Source organism: Vanessa atalanta, chromosome 13 (genome assembly GCF_905147765.1).
Source record: "Vanessa atalanta chromosome 13, ilVanAtal1.2, whole genome shotgun sequence".
Classification (NCBI taxonomy): Eukaryota; Metazoa; Arthropoda; class Insecta; order Lepidoptera; family Nymphalidae; genus Vanessa; species Vanessa atalanta.
The window spans coordinates 9,647,818-9,663,741 of NC_061883.1; the positions used below are offsets into that span (position 1 = coordinate 9,647,818).

General features: G+C 31.4%; 1 protein-coding gene across 1 annotated transcript; it reads right to left on the reverse strand.

Annotated features, from left to right (window-relative positions):
- Positions 1-404: 404 nt before the first annotated feature.
- LOC125068049 (G-protein coupled receptor Mth2-like) lies at positions 405-14,645 on the reverse strand. Its single transcript, XM_047677031.1, has 8 exons — positions 14,145-14,645; positions 6,671-6,839; positions 5,810-5,989; positions 5,117-5,195; positions 3,991-4,178; positions 3,134-3,302; positions 1,532-1,714; positions 405-1,138 (listed from the first exon to the last, which is right to left on the reverse strand). The coding sequence occupies exons 1-8, from the start codon at positions 14,556-14,558 to the stop codon at positions 991-993; spliced, it is 1,530 nt and encodes a 509-aa protein (XP_047532987.1). The 5' UTR covers positions 14,559-14,645; the 3' UTR covers positions 405-990.
- Between the last annotated feature and the right edge of the window lie 1,279 nt (positions 14,646-15,924).

Consider the following 15,924-nt stretch of genomic DNA (forward strand, 5'->3'; position numbering starts at 1 on the left):
TTATAAAGGAGTACAGATAAATATCTCAGATAGTCTATGCTCAATGGATACCATTACTATCATGCAAGGTATTACAGATTCGGTAAAAAAAATGCGTTCCGAAGAACAGCGCAATTCTTATTAGACATAAAATAAATTTGATTTAAGAATTTCAGTGAAATATCGCACTAATTGCACAGAGTATATAAATGTAAGGTTTGTTTATCTTTATTTATTTATTTATCAACATCAACTTATCACTAAACACTTAAACTTAACAACTGATATAGGTAACATTCAAAGTGATTCGACTTTAAAGGTGTGAAAATTGGTATTCATTCATGACATTGGCAATATTGGCAAAGGTGTAAACAATTAAAATGAAAGAGTAAATTGTAACTGAAAATTTAATATTTGGCGTTATACAAAATTGAAAATAATTAAAAATATCTCATAATTAAACAAATGTATCTTTAATAACGGCCACGCGAACAGAATTGCTATTGAATAAAATATTTGGCTTGATACAGTCGTGCCTTAAAGGATATAAGTATAAATTAAAATAAAAAAAACATTGAAAACAAAGGTACAATATTAGATTGAAAAAAAATTGCGGTTGTTTTAATTAAAAAATACTATATTACATACTGTATATAATTAATTAGCTTTAAAACTTAATCTAACTATATTATACTACTCCTTCTATTTACATTCCAAATTATTTACTCGAATACATTATTTATTTCGGGGAACTCGGCGGGGGCGGGGGTCATGGTCTTCTTTGGAGCATTTTCCAAGCTGCTCCAATGCAAACCGATGGTGTATGTAGCGAAATTTCATCCGAAATCTGAAGGTTTCCATGAGGATGATGAGGGTGATGAATTTTGAATGTCAGCATTAATTTTTCAGTGGTGCTTCTTTGGTTTGATCAATCTTTGGTTAGGAATCGCTAAAAATATTACTAATTACAATCTAATGTTCTAGCTTAATTCTAATAGTAACTTAGTTCTATTAGTTTTTGGTTCCCGTTCGTCCATTGGGGCCCATAGGATGATTGGAGACTTGTAGTGGAATGTCCTGACTTAGATTAGACTCCAGCGTGCTGCAGCTAGTATTGCTCTTGCTGAGTCTCGGCTTAGCACTAACAAATCCGTAATACCTGCAAATCAGTGGTTTAATGTAAATAATGAGCTCTATGCACGAAATTATGTAATGTCTTAGAAATTACATTTTGGCTGATAACAAGATCTATCTATGTGTGAAATCATCAAGATGTCGTATCGTATAACGGTCCATTTTCACTAACTCTAAACTGTTGCTTTTCAAATTGTTCTTTTTTCAGGGTTGCCAACAACTTAGTGCAAAAATGGCGGCAAATTCAAATCTTGCGTTAATTTTAGGACACCTTTATATCTATAAATGTTCGCTGGTTTTTTTGAACGGACATCACTTATAACCGCTGAATATTTTGACATGAAATTTGTACCCACATATTCGGCGTGTGTCAGAGATGTATGTTTTTTTAAGTAGATGTTTAATATTTTACGCTTACCTGTTCTGAAGCTTTCTGTAAATTTTCCTTTTACATACAAAAATGAGAAATATCGATATACCGATCAGGAGATTGTATGCGTCGGTCAATTTCCATATGTTCATTTCTGGTGTTTTAAAACTTACAATCTCGAGTAACCAGTTAATACCCATTATTACGGACAGCTTAAGATACACCATAAGTCTGTAACAAATATAAAAATTAAATAAATAAATAAGCGACTACGAAATGAAATGTAAGCGACAAAAAAATATGGAAAAAATATTTCCACTAGTTGTATCCTGCGGTCTCATTTGTATTAAAGTAGAAATAAAAAAAGGAACGTTAACTTTCATAATTAGTCAATTTTAATGAAATAATCTATATTCGTTTTAAACATTACTCTGGACGAACATTTTTTTTTTTAATTTAGAATTTGTATAACTTTTGGTCCTAATGGTATCTACAGCATTATCGGGTTTTAGGTACTCGGCTTTGGGACGCCGTCGAATCGCCGTTGAAGAAAGAAAAGGGAGGATGAAATGACGAGTGCATTAGATGACTTGCCAAACGCCTAGGCGTCGATGAGTCGTAACGAATAAGGGAAACAATTTGATACTATTAGCAGTAAGTCTGTTGATGGGATCGTGTGGGACGTGCCTTAAGATTGAATAAGGTAACTCAAATTTCTCTACTTGATCGTATTGGATATGAGCGGGACGGACAAATATTGAGAGAAAAATTTAGGGGGTCGTGGTTTCGTTAACCTACAATCTCATTTGTAAGTTCCTTAACCGAGGTACACTGTATTATTTTTGTTGAGGATATATAATCATAGATAAATAAAGAGGAGATATGTGTTTGTATATTCTTTTAAAAATAATAATCTGTTGTTAAGTACAAAAAAACATTTTTTTTTATATAATCTGCATGCTATAGGCATGAAATTGACAAATGATCAATCTTTCTAGACCGGCGAAGATTTCCTAGTTAAAAAAAATGTTTTTTTGCGATAATTCCACTGTGAGCTCGGACATAGGTATTAGGATTACGTACATTTTTTATGATTTTATTACACTCTACAATTTAGTTCATGTAATTTATATCGAAGAGAGCCGAGTTTGCCCCGTGGTTAGAACGCGTGCATCTTAACCGATGATTTCGGGTTCAAACCCAGGCAGGCACCACTGAATTTTCATGTGCTTAATTTGTGTTTATAATTCATCTCGTGCTCGGTGGTGAAGGAAAACATCGTGAGGAAACCTGCATGTGTCTAATTTCGAAATTCTGCCACATGTGTATTCCGTCAACCCGCATTGGAGCAGCGTGGTGGAATATAAACCTTCTCCTCAAAGGGAGAGGAGGCCTTTAGCCCAGCAGTGGGAAAATTTACAGGCTTCTAATGCTAAAATAATTTATATCGAATAAAAAAGTAAATAGTGATGGAGATTTGCTGTATTTTTTCAAAGTGTATCAAAGAAATACAACATCGAAGTTATATCTTTTGTCAATATAGAGCATATTAATGTATGACATCGATGTAGGAATATTATTAACAAATCAAATAATAATATTTTATACAGCAGTGCGAAGTCACAACCGGCAAATATTATAGCAAATTACCTATTCCTCTGTGACCGGTGAGCAGCGGGATTGCCAGCGGCTGCGGACTCCAGCACGGAGGTACCGCGGCTCAATCTCCAAATATTGAACGCAGTCATCAGGAAAAACATCCAATTGCATATTATCAATATCAGCATCGGAACATACAGGTATAATAGTTTTTGACCACCTAAATAATAATGAACAATTATGTTAATACACACTTAGTTTTCTACTAATATTTAACAAACATTTTGTTTATGAAACGTTATAAAACGTAGGCAAGGCAAGTAAGGCAGATGGAGTGTGCGGAAGTTTATACTGAAGCAACAAAATAGCGAATACAAAATAGTGAATGTAAATTCCCAGTGGAATGTGAAGCAATTAACAATTTTTTAATACAATTCAAGCCCTTTCCGCGCGTTTCCTCATCTCCCTAATAGTAAATTGTATAAAAATAGCTCATGTCATTTGGCTTTATTACTTTTATTTTTTTTACATTTGTTTACAGCACATTATTTTTATTGCTTTAAAAAAAAGTAGTGAACCTTAATTGTTTTTAAAAACACTTAATATAATTTAATGACAATTTCAATTGAAAAAATATGTAAGTATCTATTTCTCCGGTATTATTATTATAGTTATTGTCTTTGAACAATTTAAAATTATAAATATAGAATTACATAAAGCAGTTTTGAAAATATGTAAGAAATCGAACAGACGCTTAAGAAATGTAATAATTGTTAAGACTTCGGTCGTTGACTGAATTTAAATGTTAATACTTTACACTGTAATCTTAAGAGGTTTTCAGAAATTGCACTTAAATTAACAAAGCCAAATGTGTTTGATTTGAGGGTCCAAGTGTATACATAACCGACCTTCCAAAAAGCATCCTTGTAGTGGTATCTGGGGTGTAACAAACCAAGGCATATCACTTAGATCAGTGTTGTTAATTACGACTAAACCAATCGCCATCAACATTGGGATACCCCAAGCATAGATACAGTAAACCCCAAATTTGAACTTCTCTCCCCGTCTGTGTATTGGCCTAGCTTTGGCATATCCCCTGAAATTATTGAAATGTAAACGATTATTAATAAAATATATACTAAATTAATTAAGTAATGAACGAGATATTGCTTAAATTTCTTTTTCTTCTTTTACGTAAAGTTAAAAGTGGAAAAATGTTTTTATGAAACCACTTCTGTTTTTCAGTTTTAAAAAGTGGCATAATGTTACTACATTTTTTATAGATATAAGAGGGTACCATACCATTTATTATCCTGTCAATTTATTTACGTAACTACAGTGAGGTCTTTTGTATACTTTTATGAAATAAACTGTAATCAATATATAAAATAAAAGAAATGAATTAAGCGTTATCGGAGGTGACGATGACGAGTGCCATGTTTTTTTTATCTTGTTTATAATTTATTGTCTTCTGTTAATCTCTTCTTATAAAAAATATTTACCGTATTTTTTCATAATAAATGATTATATTCAAATCTTACTTTTTAGTGATCATTTTAGTAAGGCATCATGCTATTTACTCGTATGTTGTATAATAATTATAAAATTTATGTTTTCCTTTGATATAAATTGATATAGATAGGGTGTCAAATAATAGTGGCCAATAGTTAGCCACTAAGGACACACATTCATTCCCTAAACGTCATACTAGTAAAGTAGTATGACGTTGAGCGAGTGTCAAACGCAGCTCCCACGCCCACCAAGATAGTCAAGTTGGCCTGTTTCTTTTAGTTCTTTTGTAGTGCGATACGCAATTTTGATAGATTTATAATCTAAGTTTTTTTCATTGATATTATTATTTGATAAGAATAGATACATAGATGTTAATTTATAGTGCACTGCACTCAAGGCTTTAAATATATCTGTAATATTACTTTACTTTAATGTATTCAAAAGTAATTTTATATAATGTGTTTTTCTAAGTTTTGTTATATGTTAAGATTTAGTAGGAAGTGGTTGGTATTTTTTTCTTACCGAAAAGTCCACCATATATCAAATGACATCACATTCATCCAGCAGAAAGTCGACAAGAAGAAGAAATACGTTACAGCAGCTGAAATTATATTGTCTCATTAGTATCGCATATAGAGCGTGTTCTAAAAATATGCACAAGGAAAATGCATAAACAGCAAGTAAAACAATTAGCATGATTAACGCAGCAGACATTAATCATACTCATGAGCAAAAATACTGTTTCTAGACCACATTAATAACTGTTAAACCTAAACGTTAACTCCTATAGTCCGTTCCACGAGTCGAACTCCTAGGGCAGAAAATACTCACACCTCGTTGGTAGATAGATACACGGCTAGAGATATCCTTAGAAACAATTTGGCTAATGAAGGTCACGCGCATTAACTAATCAGAATACAATGCAAATATCTTTTGGGAGCTCGTTTCATTGAATGGACTATAAATAAGTTATGGCTTAGCAGTAAAAGGCTCGTGAACTATTCCACGATGTTCTTACGTTCATAATCAAAATATACTTATTCAAGTACTTTTTCATGAAATTTTGAATCGTCATTTTAAGAAATAATGTTAATTGTAAAACGGTTCGGAGTGAACAGGTAAAAAACTCTTTTCACAGTTTTTTTTTTTTATCATTGACTAAAATATATGTGAAATTGGTATTAATGAACTCAGTTGAACATTCTTAAAACTTACTTAAATCGAGGCAATTTTTAGCCGAATAACTTTCTAACTGTAGAGATGCTAATGACAGGAAGGCACACATTAGGCTAAAAACGTAGGCCATTAGTACCAATCCTGCGAGGTTCCGCAGCTCCGGTATGATGATGTACACCAACAGGACGAGGAATAGAAACACTGATGATATCAAAAGCGCTGTAATAGAAATATTCAACATTAAAAGTTGCTCAGCAGACAGGCGAATTCGCTTAATGCAGTATCAATTTATTGAGCAAATTTGGACTCATAGAATAAACAAAACGAGTCTGCGTGGTGAGTGGTCGGCGTGCTTTAATTTCATTTGCTTACTGGACGTTAGCCGGCATTGCCTATGAATCTGTTTAACGCTCGGTGTTTAGTGATGTGATGTGATTATTTCACACAAAATTTGGCTCACGATACGTACACACTATGTTATGTCCGAAGATAGTCTATAATCCTATTTTAAATAATTAAAAAATAATACAAATTAACAGTAAGGTTCAATAAAATACAAGGACTTTATGAAAATTATTCAAATTTTTCTAAAGTTTGCTTTATATGACATTTTATATGTAATCGTATATTATTCTTTTCTACAAACTTTTTTCTTCGCTTTTAATTTCTGAAACGTTTTTCCTCTGATTCATAATTATATGTATGTTTCTTGACCTTGAAGTGATAGTGAAAAAAAACATTTCAAGATATATACCGTCCTTTGTCTTCCACTGCTGAGAAGAGGGATAGTAAATTTGACGCCCAGAGATTTGAAAATGCTGCTTTTCAATGATTGGATTATTTAATTTCGATTTTTATTTAATATAAAAAGATATAAATTATATGATGCAGTTTACTTACCGGAAGTGAAATAATTGTTGCTCATTGGGATATAGACGTTGCGAAGTATAGACCAGTATTTAACAGTGGCAGTGGCAGTGGTATTACTGACTTCGTAGTCTATGCAAAATAAGTCTACTTCATACCATTTTGTATATGAATTTGGTAGCGTGTAATAAAGTTTTCCGCTCTGAAAATAAATAACATCCTTTTAAATTCCTTACTACAACAGTTGGTTTGTTGTTGACAAGGCTGGTTCAACTTAACCTTTAGAATGATGGGTGCAATGACGATCGATATGATCTTTATCTAAATATGGAAATATATATTAAGCAAGCTCTTACTTTAGTAAATCAAAATAAAATATGTTTGTACGCGCATTTGATTATCTAATCAATGTCGCAATACGAAGTTCTAAGCAGAAGAGGTCACAAAAATGACCTATATGACCTTCTCTTTCAGACTACGCCTGATGCTAATTACAAATGTTCTGTAGCGAACTAATTTCTCTTAGAGTCTGGTCCAAATAGACCAATATTGAAAGGCCTACAATTTTAATATATTTTTATATATTATGCGTCCAAAGATTAACGTTATGTGGAACAGAATTTTAGTAAATTTTACGATAGCTTTTTCTCAGATATTGGGAATTTTTAGATACTTGCCCAATCAACAACTTTTGTCTGAGCTATTTTTAATAAAGCATAAAACCTACCGTTTCGGTAAATGAAATCCAAAATGAACTTGTATAAATATATTAGCACGCGTGGGATCGAAGGGGACTTTTCGCAATTTAATTATAATGGTATCTTTAAGGTCATGTTTAAATTTTTAGGTTTTTAAGAATTTATGCCACTGTTCTCAAATTAGTCCGAAAAGTATGGGTACTACTTTTCTGGCTAATTTGGCAATTATTTTAATGTGATCTACTGATCAGTAGAAATGGGCGTTTAAACAATAAGCATTTAATATAACAGTGTTATTTAAAATAAGCACTAAAGCTCGTTAGTTTTTTTAAGCACTTATCGTTATCTGCTTAAAGTTACAATTAAAACGTTCATTTTAAAATTGAGTACGCATTTTTATAAGATAAGGCCTATTTCAAGTTCTCGTTTGTAATAAACCTACCATTTTAAAAATGTCTCGGTGTCATAAAATATACTCAAATTAGTCGACGTTCATAATTTATCCGCAAAATTATCTACTCATTTGCTTTTTAAATTTAACTTTACATCGCTATTTCAAGTCCAGTGAATAAAGACAAAATAAAGACCGAACTTCGCAAAAATTAGGGGAAAGCTCGAGTTTTGGATGAACCTTCCTTTAGTGGTTCTAAACAAAATCCCTAAAGTCCCCATTGATCCATGTGCCGTACTGTCCAGTAAACATCTGTGTCAGCCTAGACGTGAGTGTGGCGTTTCACCCAGCGACTCAAGTAGGTGGCGGATCGTCTCCACTGTCGCCAGGCCTGCATTTGCGAATCTGAACTCGTTGGGCTAGAGCTCTGATTCGCCTCTTCTCTGCTAGTCCGCAGAACCTGGACGATTGATTGGTCCGTTTTCCAATCTATACCAACTACTCATCTCGTTCAAACAGACGACCTTTCTATCGTACAGACATGCATTTGTTAATATAAGTATTTTGCGTGTATCCGTTCGTTCGTTCGTTGAAAACGGTATAATATACTATGATGACTAATTATTATTGAAGTAAACAACCTCAATCTATCTGCAGTCATTGTTTATTTTAGAAATTATTTTAACTAATGATAACTAATGTTATATAAATATGTAAACAAAACCTAGCCCTTTAATTAACGAATAAGATAATATATATAAAAACCTGCAAGAGCACTGAATTATGTCATAGTATATGTAAATCAGTATATATAGTTACAGGTTTTATGTAAACGCTCGTATAAAAGTACAGAGCTGGTACTTCAATCTAAGCAGTTTTCAGTAATCTACGTAATTGTTATATCGCAAAACAACAATAGATACTTTTGATAATCTTTACAATCTCAATTATTTAAGTATAGTGTATATGTGGGAGCTTGCACACTAAAATGTGTTCGCATATAACACACAACGCACACAATAATAAAACCAACAAAGATTAAAATAGTATGTACAATTGTACATTCATTACAAAATGTATCAATCAATTTGTGTGTGTAAAATTTTGAGCATGCATTACATACATACATACATTAGCAGTCTGTAAATTTCCCATTGCTGGGCTAAGGCCTCCCTCCCTCTGAGGAGAAGGTTTGGAGCATATTCCAACACGCTGCTCCAATGCGGGTTGGTGGAATACATATGTGGCAGAATTTCGTATAAATTAGGCACATGCAGGTTTCCTCATGATGTTTTCCTTCACCGCCGAGCACGAGATGAATTATAAACACCAACATGAATATTCAGTGGTGCCTGCCTGGGTTTGAACCCGAAATCATCGGTTAAGATGCACGCGTTCAAACCACTTGGCCATCTCGGCTCTATTGCATTATTTTTATTCAATAAAAAATCATTACACTTACTTATTGTCAAACTAAACACTACCACCAGTTCGGAAAACAAATTACCCTGATCTGAGAAGAATCGGCAGAAGAAACTCAGCGGTTTTTTTTTGTTATTTTTTTTAACATATACTAAATAACACAAAGAAACAATTGCCTCCTTCAAGCAAGGATGCATCGTTTCATTTGCATAATTATATTTCTTGTATGAAAAAGTTTGCCTGTATAATTTATTTCATTACCTATAACTTTCCGGGACTAAAATTATTCTAAATAATAACAAAAATTACATGTGGTTTATTATCTATTTTAAACAAACAGTGGAAAATAAAAAAAATATATTAATAAATTTATATAAGTTTACTTATAAATTGTTTGTAGATAAAAAAATGTTTTACTTTGCAATTTACGTCAATTTCGGAGATACGATTGTGTAAAAACGCATACAAATTTATCGAAGTCCCAGATAGCTCAGTGGTTAGAATATATTAACATGAACTTAAGATTTTGTATACAAATCTGGTCAGACACTGAATTTTCCATTCTTTTAATTATATTAATACTTAGTACTTGGTGGTTCAGTGAGACATAATGTGTTGGATGTAACTCTGTAATAATGTTCTATATAATAAAGCCATATGTACAATGTTCATCCACCAGCATCATCACTTTATATGTATAATACATGCATAATATAGTAGAGAAACACTGATAATTTTAGAGGTTTCTGATGTGATGTCGTAAATAAACGCATTTTTTTGGGCTTTTATTGCAAAAGCTGGCTGAACCCTACGAGATAGATCAAAATAATGTACTACAGCATTATATAATTTAAAAACTCCGCGATGGTATATGTCTATCTCGTAGGGATAACCCACAATAACCATTTTTTATCCTTTACTTTTTATGAGAAATATTGGCTCCTTATCCAATTAAGTACCTTAAATACATTGTGCATTTAATATAGATTAATATGGCCCTTTACAGCATGTAATTTAAATTAATATTTTCGAAGACATTACAGATTTAAAATGCAGGGGCATAGCGGTTTATATTGTCTTATGACAAAAAAGCTGTGAACGTTCGATATAAACATATTCTGTAGTATATTTAGTATCAGCACCCGTGAGAAGCCGGTGCGGGTCGCTAGTATGCTACAAACCTACTCACCATGTCTCATCTCTCAGCAACGGTAAATTTATAATATAATTAACATTTTCTAGTAATTACTAGGAAATAATAATTCCCGTTGTATTGTTCACGTCATTTTTACCTCACATCTCAATAATACATTTAATATAATAACGTATTGAACTTTTCCTCGTTTTATCAATATACCACATATTGCGAAACTCAGGACAAACTTTGTACATACTATATAATCAAGAGAATTATTCCTGGTACATATTATTGCCGGAAGTATTAATGACGGCATAAAGTATAATCAAAATATAAACGACAAAATAATAAACAAACGTAAAACTATCTACTGATGGTATTTCGATATTTTATTATTAACTGTGCCGTTTAATAGCGAAGATAATTTAGCTATTAGAATAATTATATTGTAAAATGTCAAAGGAGTTCAGCTAATAACCACGGACCTCTTTTGTTTTTCCTACTTTTTACGTTGCTATGGTTACGATGTTTTTATCTGTCAGTGTGATATACGTGTTGATTTGTAAATGGCTGTTATAACATAATTAGATGATTTGAATTGTTCCTCTTGTGTGTTGAAAGATGCTACTTATGATATATTCGATGTTCAAACCTAATGCGACTAGACTTATCTCCCTTTTTGAAAAATAATACTTTTTTCTAAAATCCTTTATTTTCGCCGATAATTATGCTAATTCCAAAGTGAAAGACTTTTTTTCTTAATTGCATGATTTTATTACTATAATAAATATATTATTAATAATTACTGTGTAATAAATAAACTGAACCAAGGTTAATATTAATATTTATATATCAGAGTACATAAAGTAAGTTAGTCTGTAATTGTCTGACTGCTGGGCTAGGGCCTCCTTTTTTGGAGATGGTATTTGAGCTTATACCTTAATAATGAATCTAGGAACACAATAAAAATCAAAACGAACATATTAATTTAGCATACAAAAATATGTTAAATATAACCATACTATTTAGCTTCTGGAGATATGGACTGTAAATACAATATCGATAAATACTATTTGTTATAAGTTCCAAATAAATACTCATTACATTAATGCTGATAAATTCAACTTTATCTAACGTTTATTGTGTTAATTATAGTTTAAGTCACCTAATTAATTCAACTAATTAACACATCGATATGACTTAAAGCTAATTCTGTTTATCGTCTTTGTAAATTCAAATGAACTTTAAAACTGTAGTCATTGTTGCCATGCTAAAATAATACGACTTCGCTCTTCGGTCGTCAGGTATAACTAATAAAAACGTATTCTATGTCCTTCCTTGTATATAATTCAAACTTGCTTCATAAGAAATCACATCAATTTCAGTTCAGTGGTTTGGCCGTGAAAGAGCAACAGACAAACATACATACAGACAGAGTTACTTCGCATTTATAATAAACTTCAGTATTTTAAATATATCTTTATTATGAAGTTATTTATACTTATAATTTAACTTTAAAATAAAGGTGAAATTGCGGCGTGTTAGACAGAGAGCGTGCACCAATTTTCAAATAGATATCGACCGTCTCTTTCGTCCACATTGTACGTTTGTTAATGGACTAAAAAACTATGTCTGAGATTGATTTCAAAAGTAAAGTAGCGATTGGTTTTTTTATAATTTTAAAGCAAACAAGCAAATTGGCCACTTAATCGTAAGTGGTCACCACGGCATTCAAAATACCACCATGGAAATTAAGATGTGACGTACCATGTGCCTGTAGTTACACTAGCTCACTCACCCTTTATACCAACTTATATATAAAGTCAATAAATTCATCCCGGAACAAGGTTTTCGTTCCGATAATAATTTTTAATAATTCCGCATATATTTTTAACTTCACTGATTCATATATTCAAATTATTTTTTAAAATAACATTAATAAATAAAAGCATATTATTCAACAAAAGATTATATAGATTGTAAAAAGGCGTGAAACGAATACTTGTTGACTTTCAGGCAGGACATCTAGGCTATTTTATTAATATTATTTATTACCTAAATTTATTTTTGTTTAGCTGACATAACTTGGTAGTTTAAAGATTAGAAAAAAGTAACTACTACTTCTGGCCGGTGCTTCTCGTTAGAATTTATATTCCGAACCAGTGGAAATTTTACGTTTAGTACAATTCTGTAAATGACGATTTAAAGGTGTTTGTAAGAGCCTATGTGAATAAAGTAATTTTTGTTTGTGATTTTTCTTTGAATTGAGGAAGGATATAATGCTACAAACGTACGCCGTAAATTTTATAAGACATACAAATTTATTGGTAAGTCATATATTAAACTAACATTCCGTCCCAAATAAATACAGGTAAACTTAATTTAAGTTTACCTTCTCAATTCACGCACATGGAGTTGAACTTTCCAAAAATTCTCAGTGAGCATCTATGTCGCAAAAGAACTTAATATGCTAAATTTTAGTTGTTGGAGTTTAACCTCGTGACGTTCAATATAATATCAATTTGATATATTCTACTATCGGTGTTCTTGAAATAGATATCTCGAATATAATTACGAAATGAATGCATGAAACGCAACTGAATTCATTCTTACTGGATTCGGATCAATAAATTAATTATAACATATTAAAAAATATATACTAATTTTGCCCGTGGCATATTCCACTACCAAGGGAGCACATATAAGGTTAGGATGCCTGACTGTACCTCTAACAATTAAATTGATATGAAATTATAATTATAATGATTATGGTTGAGTATTTAAGACGTAAAAGTGTTACAAACAAACTTACTTTCGCATTCATAATATTAGTTAGGATTGTCAATTATTGCTTGCGTCAAATACATTTTTTTCAATTAATCATCCCACTAATAATTTGCTTCGTCGATCATGATTGCGTCATATATCACAGACAAATTCATCACAAATAATTAAGTTACTTAATTTTGTAAACTTGGTACAGCTTTTTACCAATAAATATTTTTGAAGACACGATCAGTTAAAAAATGCTGTCTTTTTCCTACGGATGCTAAATCTAAGGATAGAAGAGAGATATCTCTTTTTAACTAGAGCTACTTTATAAGGAAGACAATTAATACAAAGAGTTGCATTTTAAAATGCTTAGGAAGGATGATACTACTGTAAGAAGTAACGATGAAATGAAGGCAGAGAAAAATTTTAGCTATATTACTTATATTCGTTTTACCGGGTAGGATTTACATTAAAATTGCGATCATGATTATTAAATTGCAATTTGATCATTGGGGCTGATCAAAATTGATCAAATTACTCATCTGGGTTAAGTCCTCCTTTCTTTTTGCAGAAAGCTTGGCACTTATGGCTCATTCAGTACTGTTTAAAATTACGGAAAATACGTACAAATCAATAAGAATTATCGAATTCGCTTCTCTTGATGCTGAAACGAATTGTGTGAGAAAATAAAATATATTTTTTTCAATTAAAATAGTGTTTGTTTATTCAGATTAAGAGGAGAATGAGCAGCTGTGACCGAAGTAAAGATGAGTCGTCATTAATTCTCATATTATATTAAAGGCAATAGGCATATTTATTTATAAGTTTCTTGTGATTCCCACTGAGTTTATAGTGAGTCACTCAACTTTTATACCAAAACAAATTATCATAAAACATTTAAGCGACCCAAGATTGTCATTGAATTCAGCCAAACACTATTGAATTTTTAATGTCTAATTGATAATAAACCATGTCGTGTTTAGCGGAGGAAAACGTTGTGAGGAAACTTGCATGTGTCAGATAAAACATTGTCTCATTTGTATCCAAACCACTGGCTTCACTAGGCCAACAAATTTTGTTACCTACCTCAGTCATATATGTGGAGATGTTGAAATCCATCAAAACATACGCAACGTCAGCAAAAGTTTGATTTTCGAAACCTTCATCATCAACTTTTTCATAAAACATCCCAGGCTCCAGTAGGAATATATCACGCAATGACTTGCCGATTTTTTTAAAATGATCGTAGTCTTCGTAAACCGATACATTCGAGAAGTCCAAATTCATATCGAAACTTTCACAGCTGTATGTATCGATGGAAAAGTATTCGTTTTTCGGACAGCACTTTCTGATGCACTTTCTTGCAGAACAAACTGTTTCAACGTCATCGTCATCACCGAGTTCTATACTGGCCGAGCTACTAAACGATATATTTTCGTAATCAATCGCGACAATAGTTGACAAAAATAAAAGTATGGTTAATATTGTCGGCTGTACCATTATAACGTCTTGTTTATAACATTAATGAAGAAATAATAGATCAACCTCTCATGATCCTTACGGGCCTAAATCATTGTTTGCGGTCGGGCGACGTATTGTTTTGTGTACACAATTAATGATATTAAGAATTATAGGAAATATAGTTCAAAACGAGTATATCAGCTTTTGTTCCTTTGTATTAATTAAATTGTTTACTTGTACAAATATTTTATATGTTATGTTATAAATAACTTTTAGTATCTAGAACTTTTTTTTTATATTATGGTGTTTTATTTAGTATTTTTATTATAAATATAAGATATATTGAGGTACCCAAATATTTTAATAAATATATTTGCCATAAAGTTCAAAATCAAACCAATTTCATGAAATTGGATTAATTTTATACCATAAAAATGCATGATAAAAATTAAAGTTTACTCCATGATATTTTTAAAGGATAAAATTAAACCAAATATTATTAAAAAATCAGTGCAGTGACAAAAAGTCCCTAATTTTTATTAAATATGCGTTTTTTACAAAATCGTATAATATCTCCAAAAATGATGCAAATTGCAAAATAAACCCATAGTTTTTTATTTACATAAATTGACCAATTTTCATAAAAAAAAAAATATTCTTAAATGATATTACTAGATATGTTAATATTTAATGCACGAATAACTTAAAACTACGTCTATAATTACCGTGAGTTATACAATTTTTATTGCAATGATTTCACATTATAAAAAATCAATAATTTTATGGCATCCAGGATGATCACTAGGCTTATAAAATTGGTTTGACCTACCTCAGTCATATATGTATTGATGTTGATGTTTGTTAAAACACGTGCCAAGTTGGGAAAGGTTTTATTTTTAAAACTTTCATTATTTATTTCTTCATAAAACATCCCAGGCACCAGTAGGAATATGTCACGCAATGTCTTGGCAATTTTTTGAAAATGATCGTAGTCGTCGTATAACGGTACATTCGAAAAGTCCAAATTCATATCGAAACTTTCACAGCTGTTTGTATCGATGGAAAAGTATTCGTTTTTCGGACAGCACTTTCTGATGCACTTTCTTTCAGAACAAACTGTTTCAACGTCATCGTCATCACCTAGTTCTATACTGGCCGAGCTACTATGTGATGTATTTTCGAAATCAATCGCGACAATAGTTGACAAAAATAATACAACGGTTAATATTTTCGGCTGTATCATTATTACGTGTGGTTGATATCATTACATAAATGTAATAAATCTGACGTTAAGTGTTAAACTTGCGAGCCTAAATTAATTTGTTTTAATTTTGAGTCATGTAAAATACAATTTGTCAATTTGTCTCTGAAATGTTTATGTGGTATATATGTCACAATACATTTT

Coding starts and splice junctions, on each gene's coding strand:
- LOC125068049 (XM_047677031.1), bottom strand. CDS start 14,558: ATGGTACAGCCGACAATATTAACCATACTTTTATTTTTGTCAACTATT. Junction 5,990..6,670: donor CAACAATTATTTCACTTCCG/GTAAGTAAACTG, acceptor TTTCTATTACAG/CGCTTTTGATATCATCAGTG. Junction 5,196..5,809: donor TAAAAATTGCCTCGATTTAA/GTAAGTTTTAAG, acceptor ATATAATTTCAG/CTGCTGTAACGTATTTCTTC.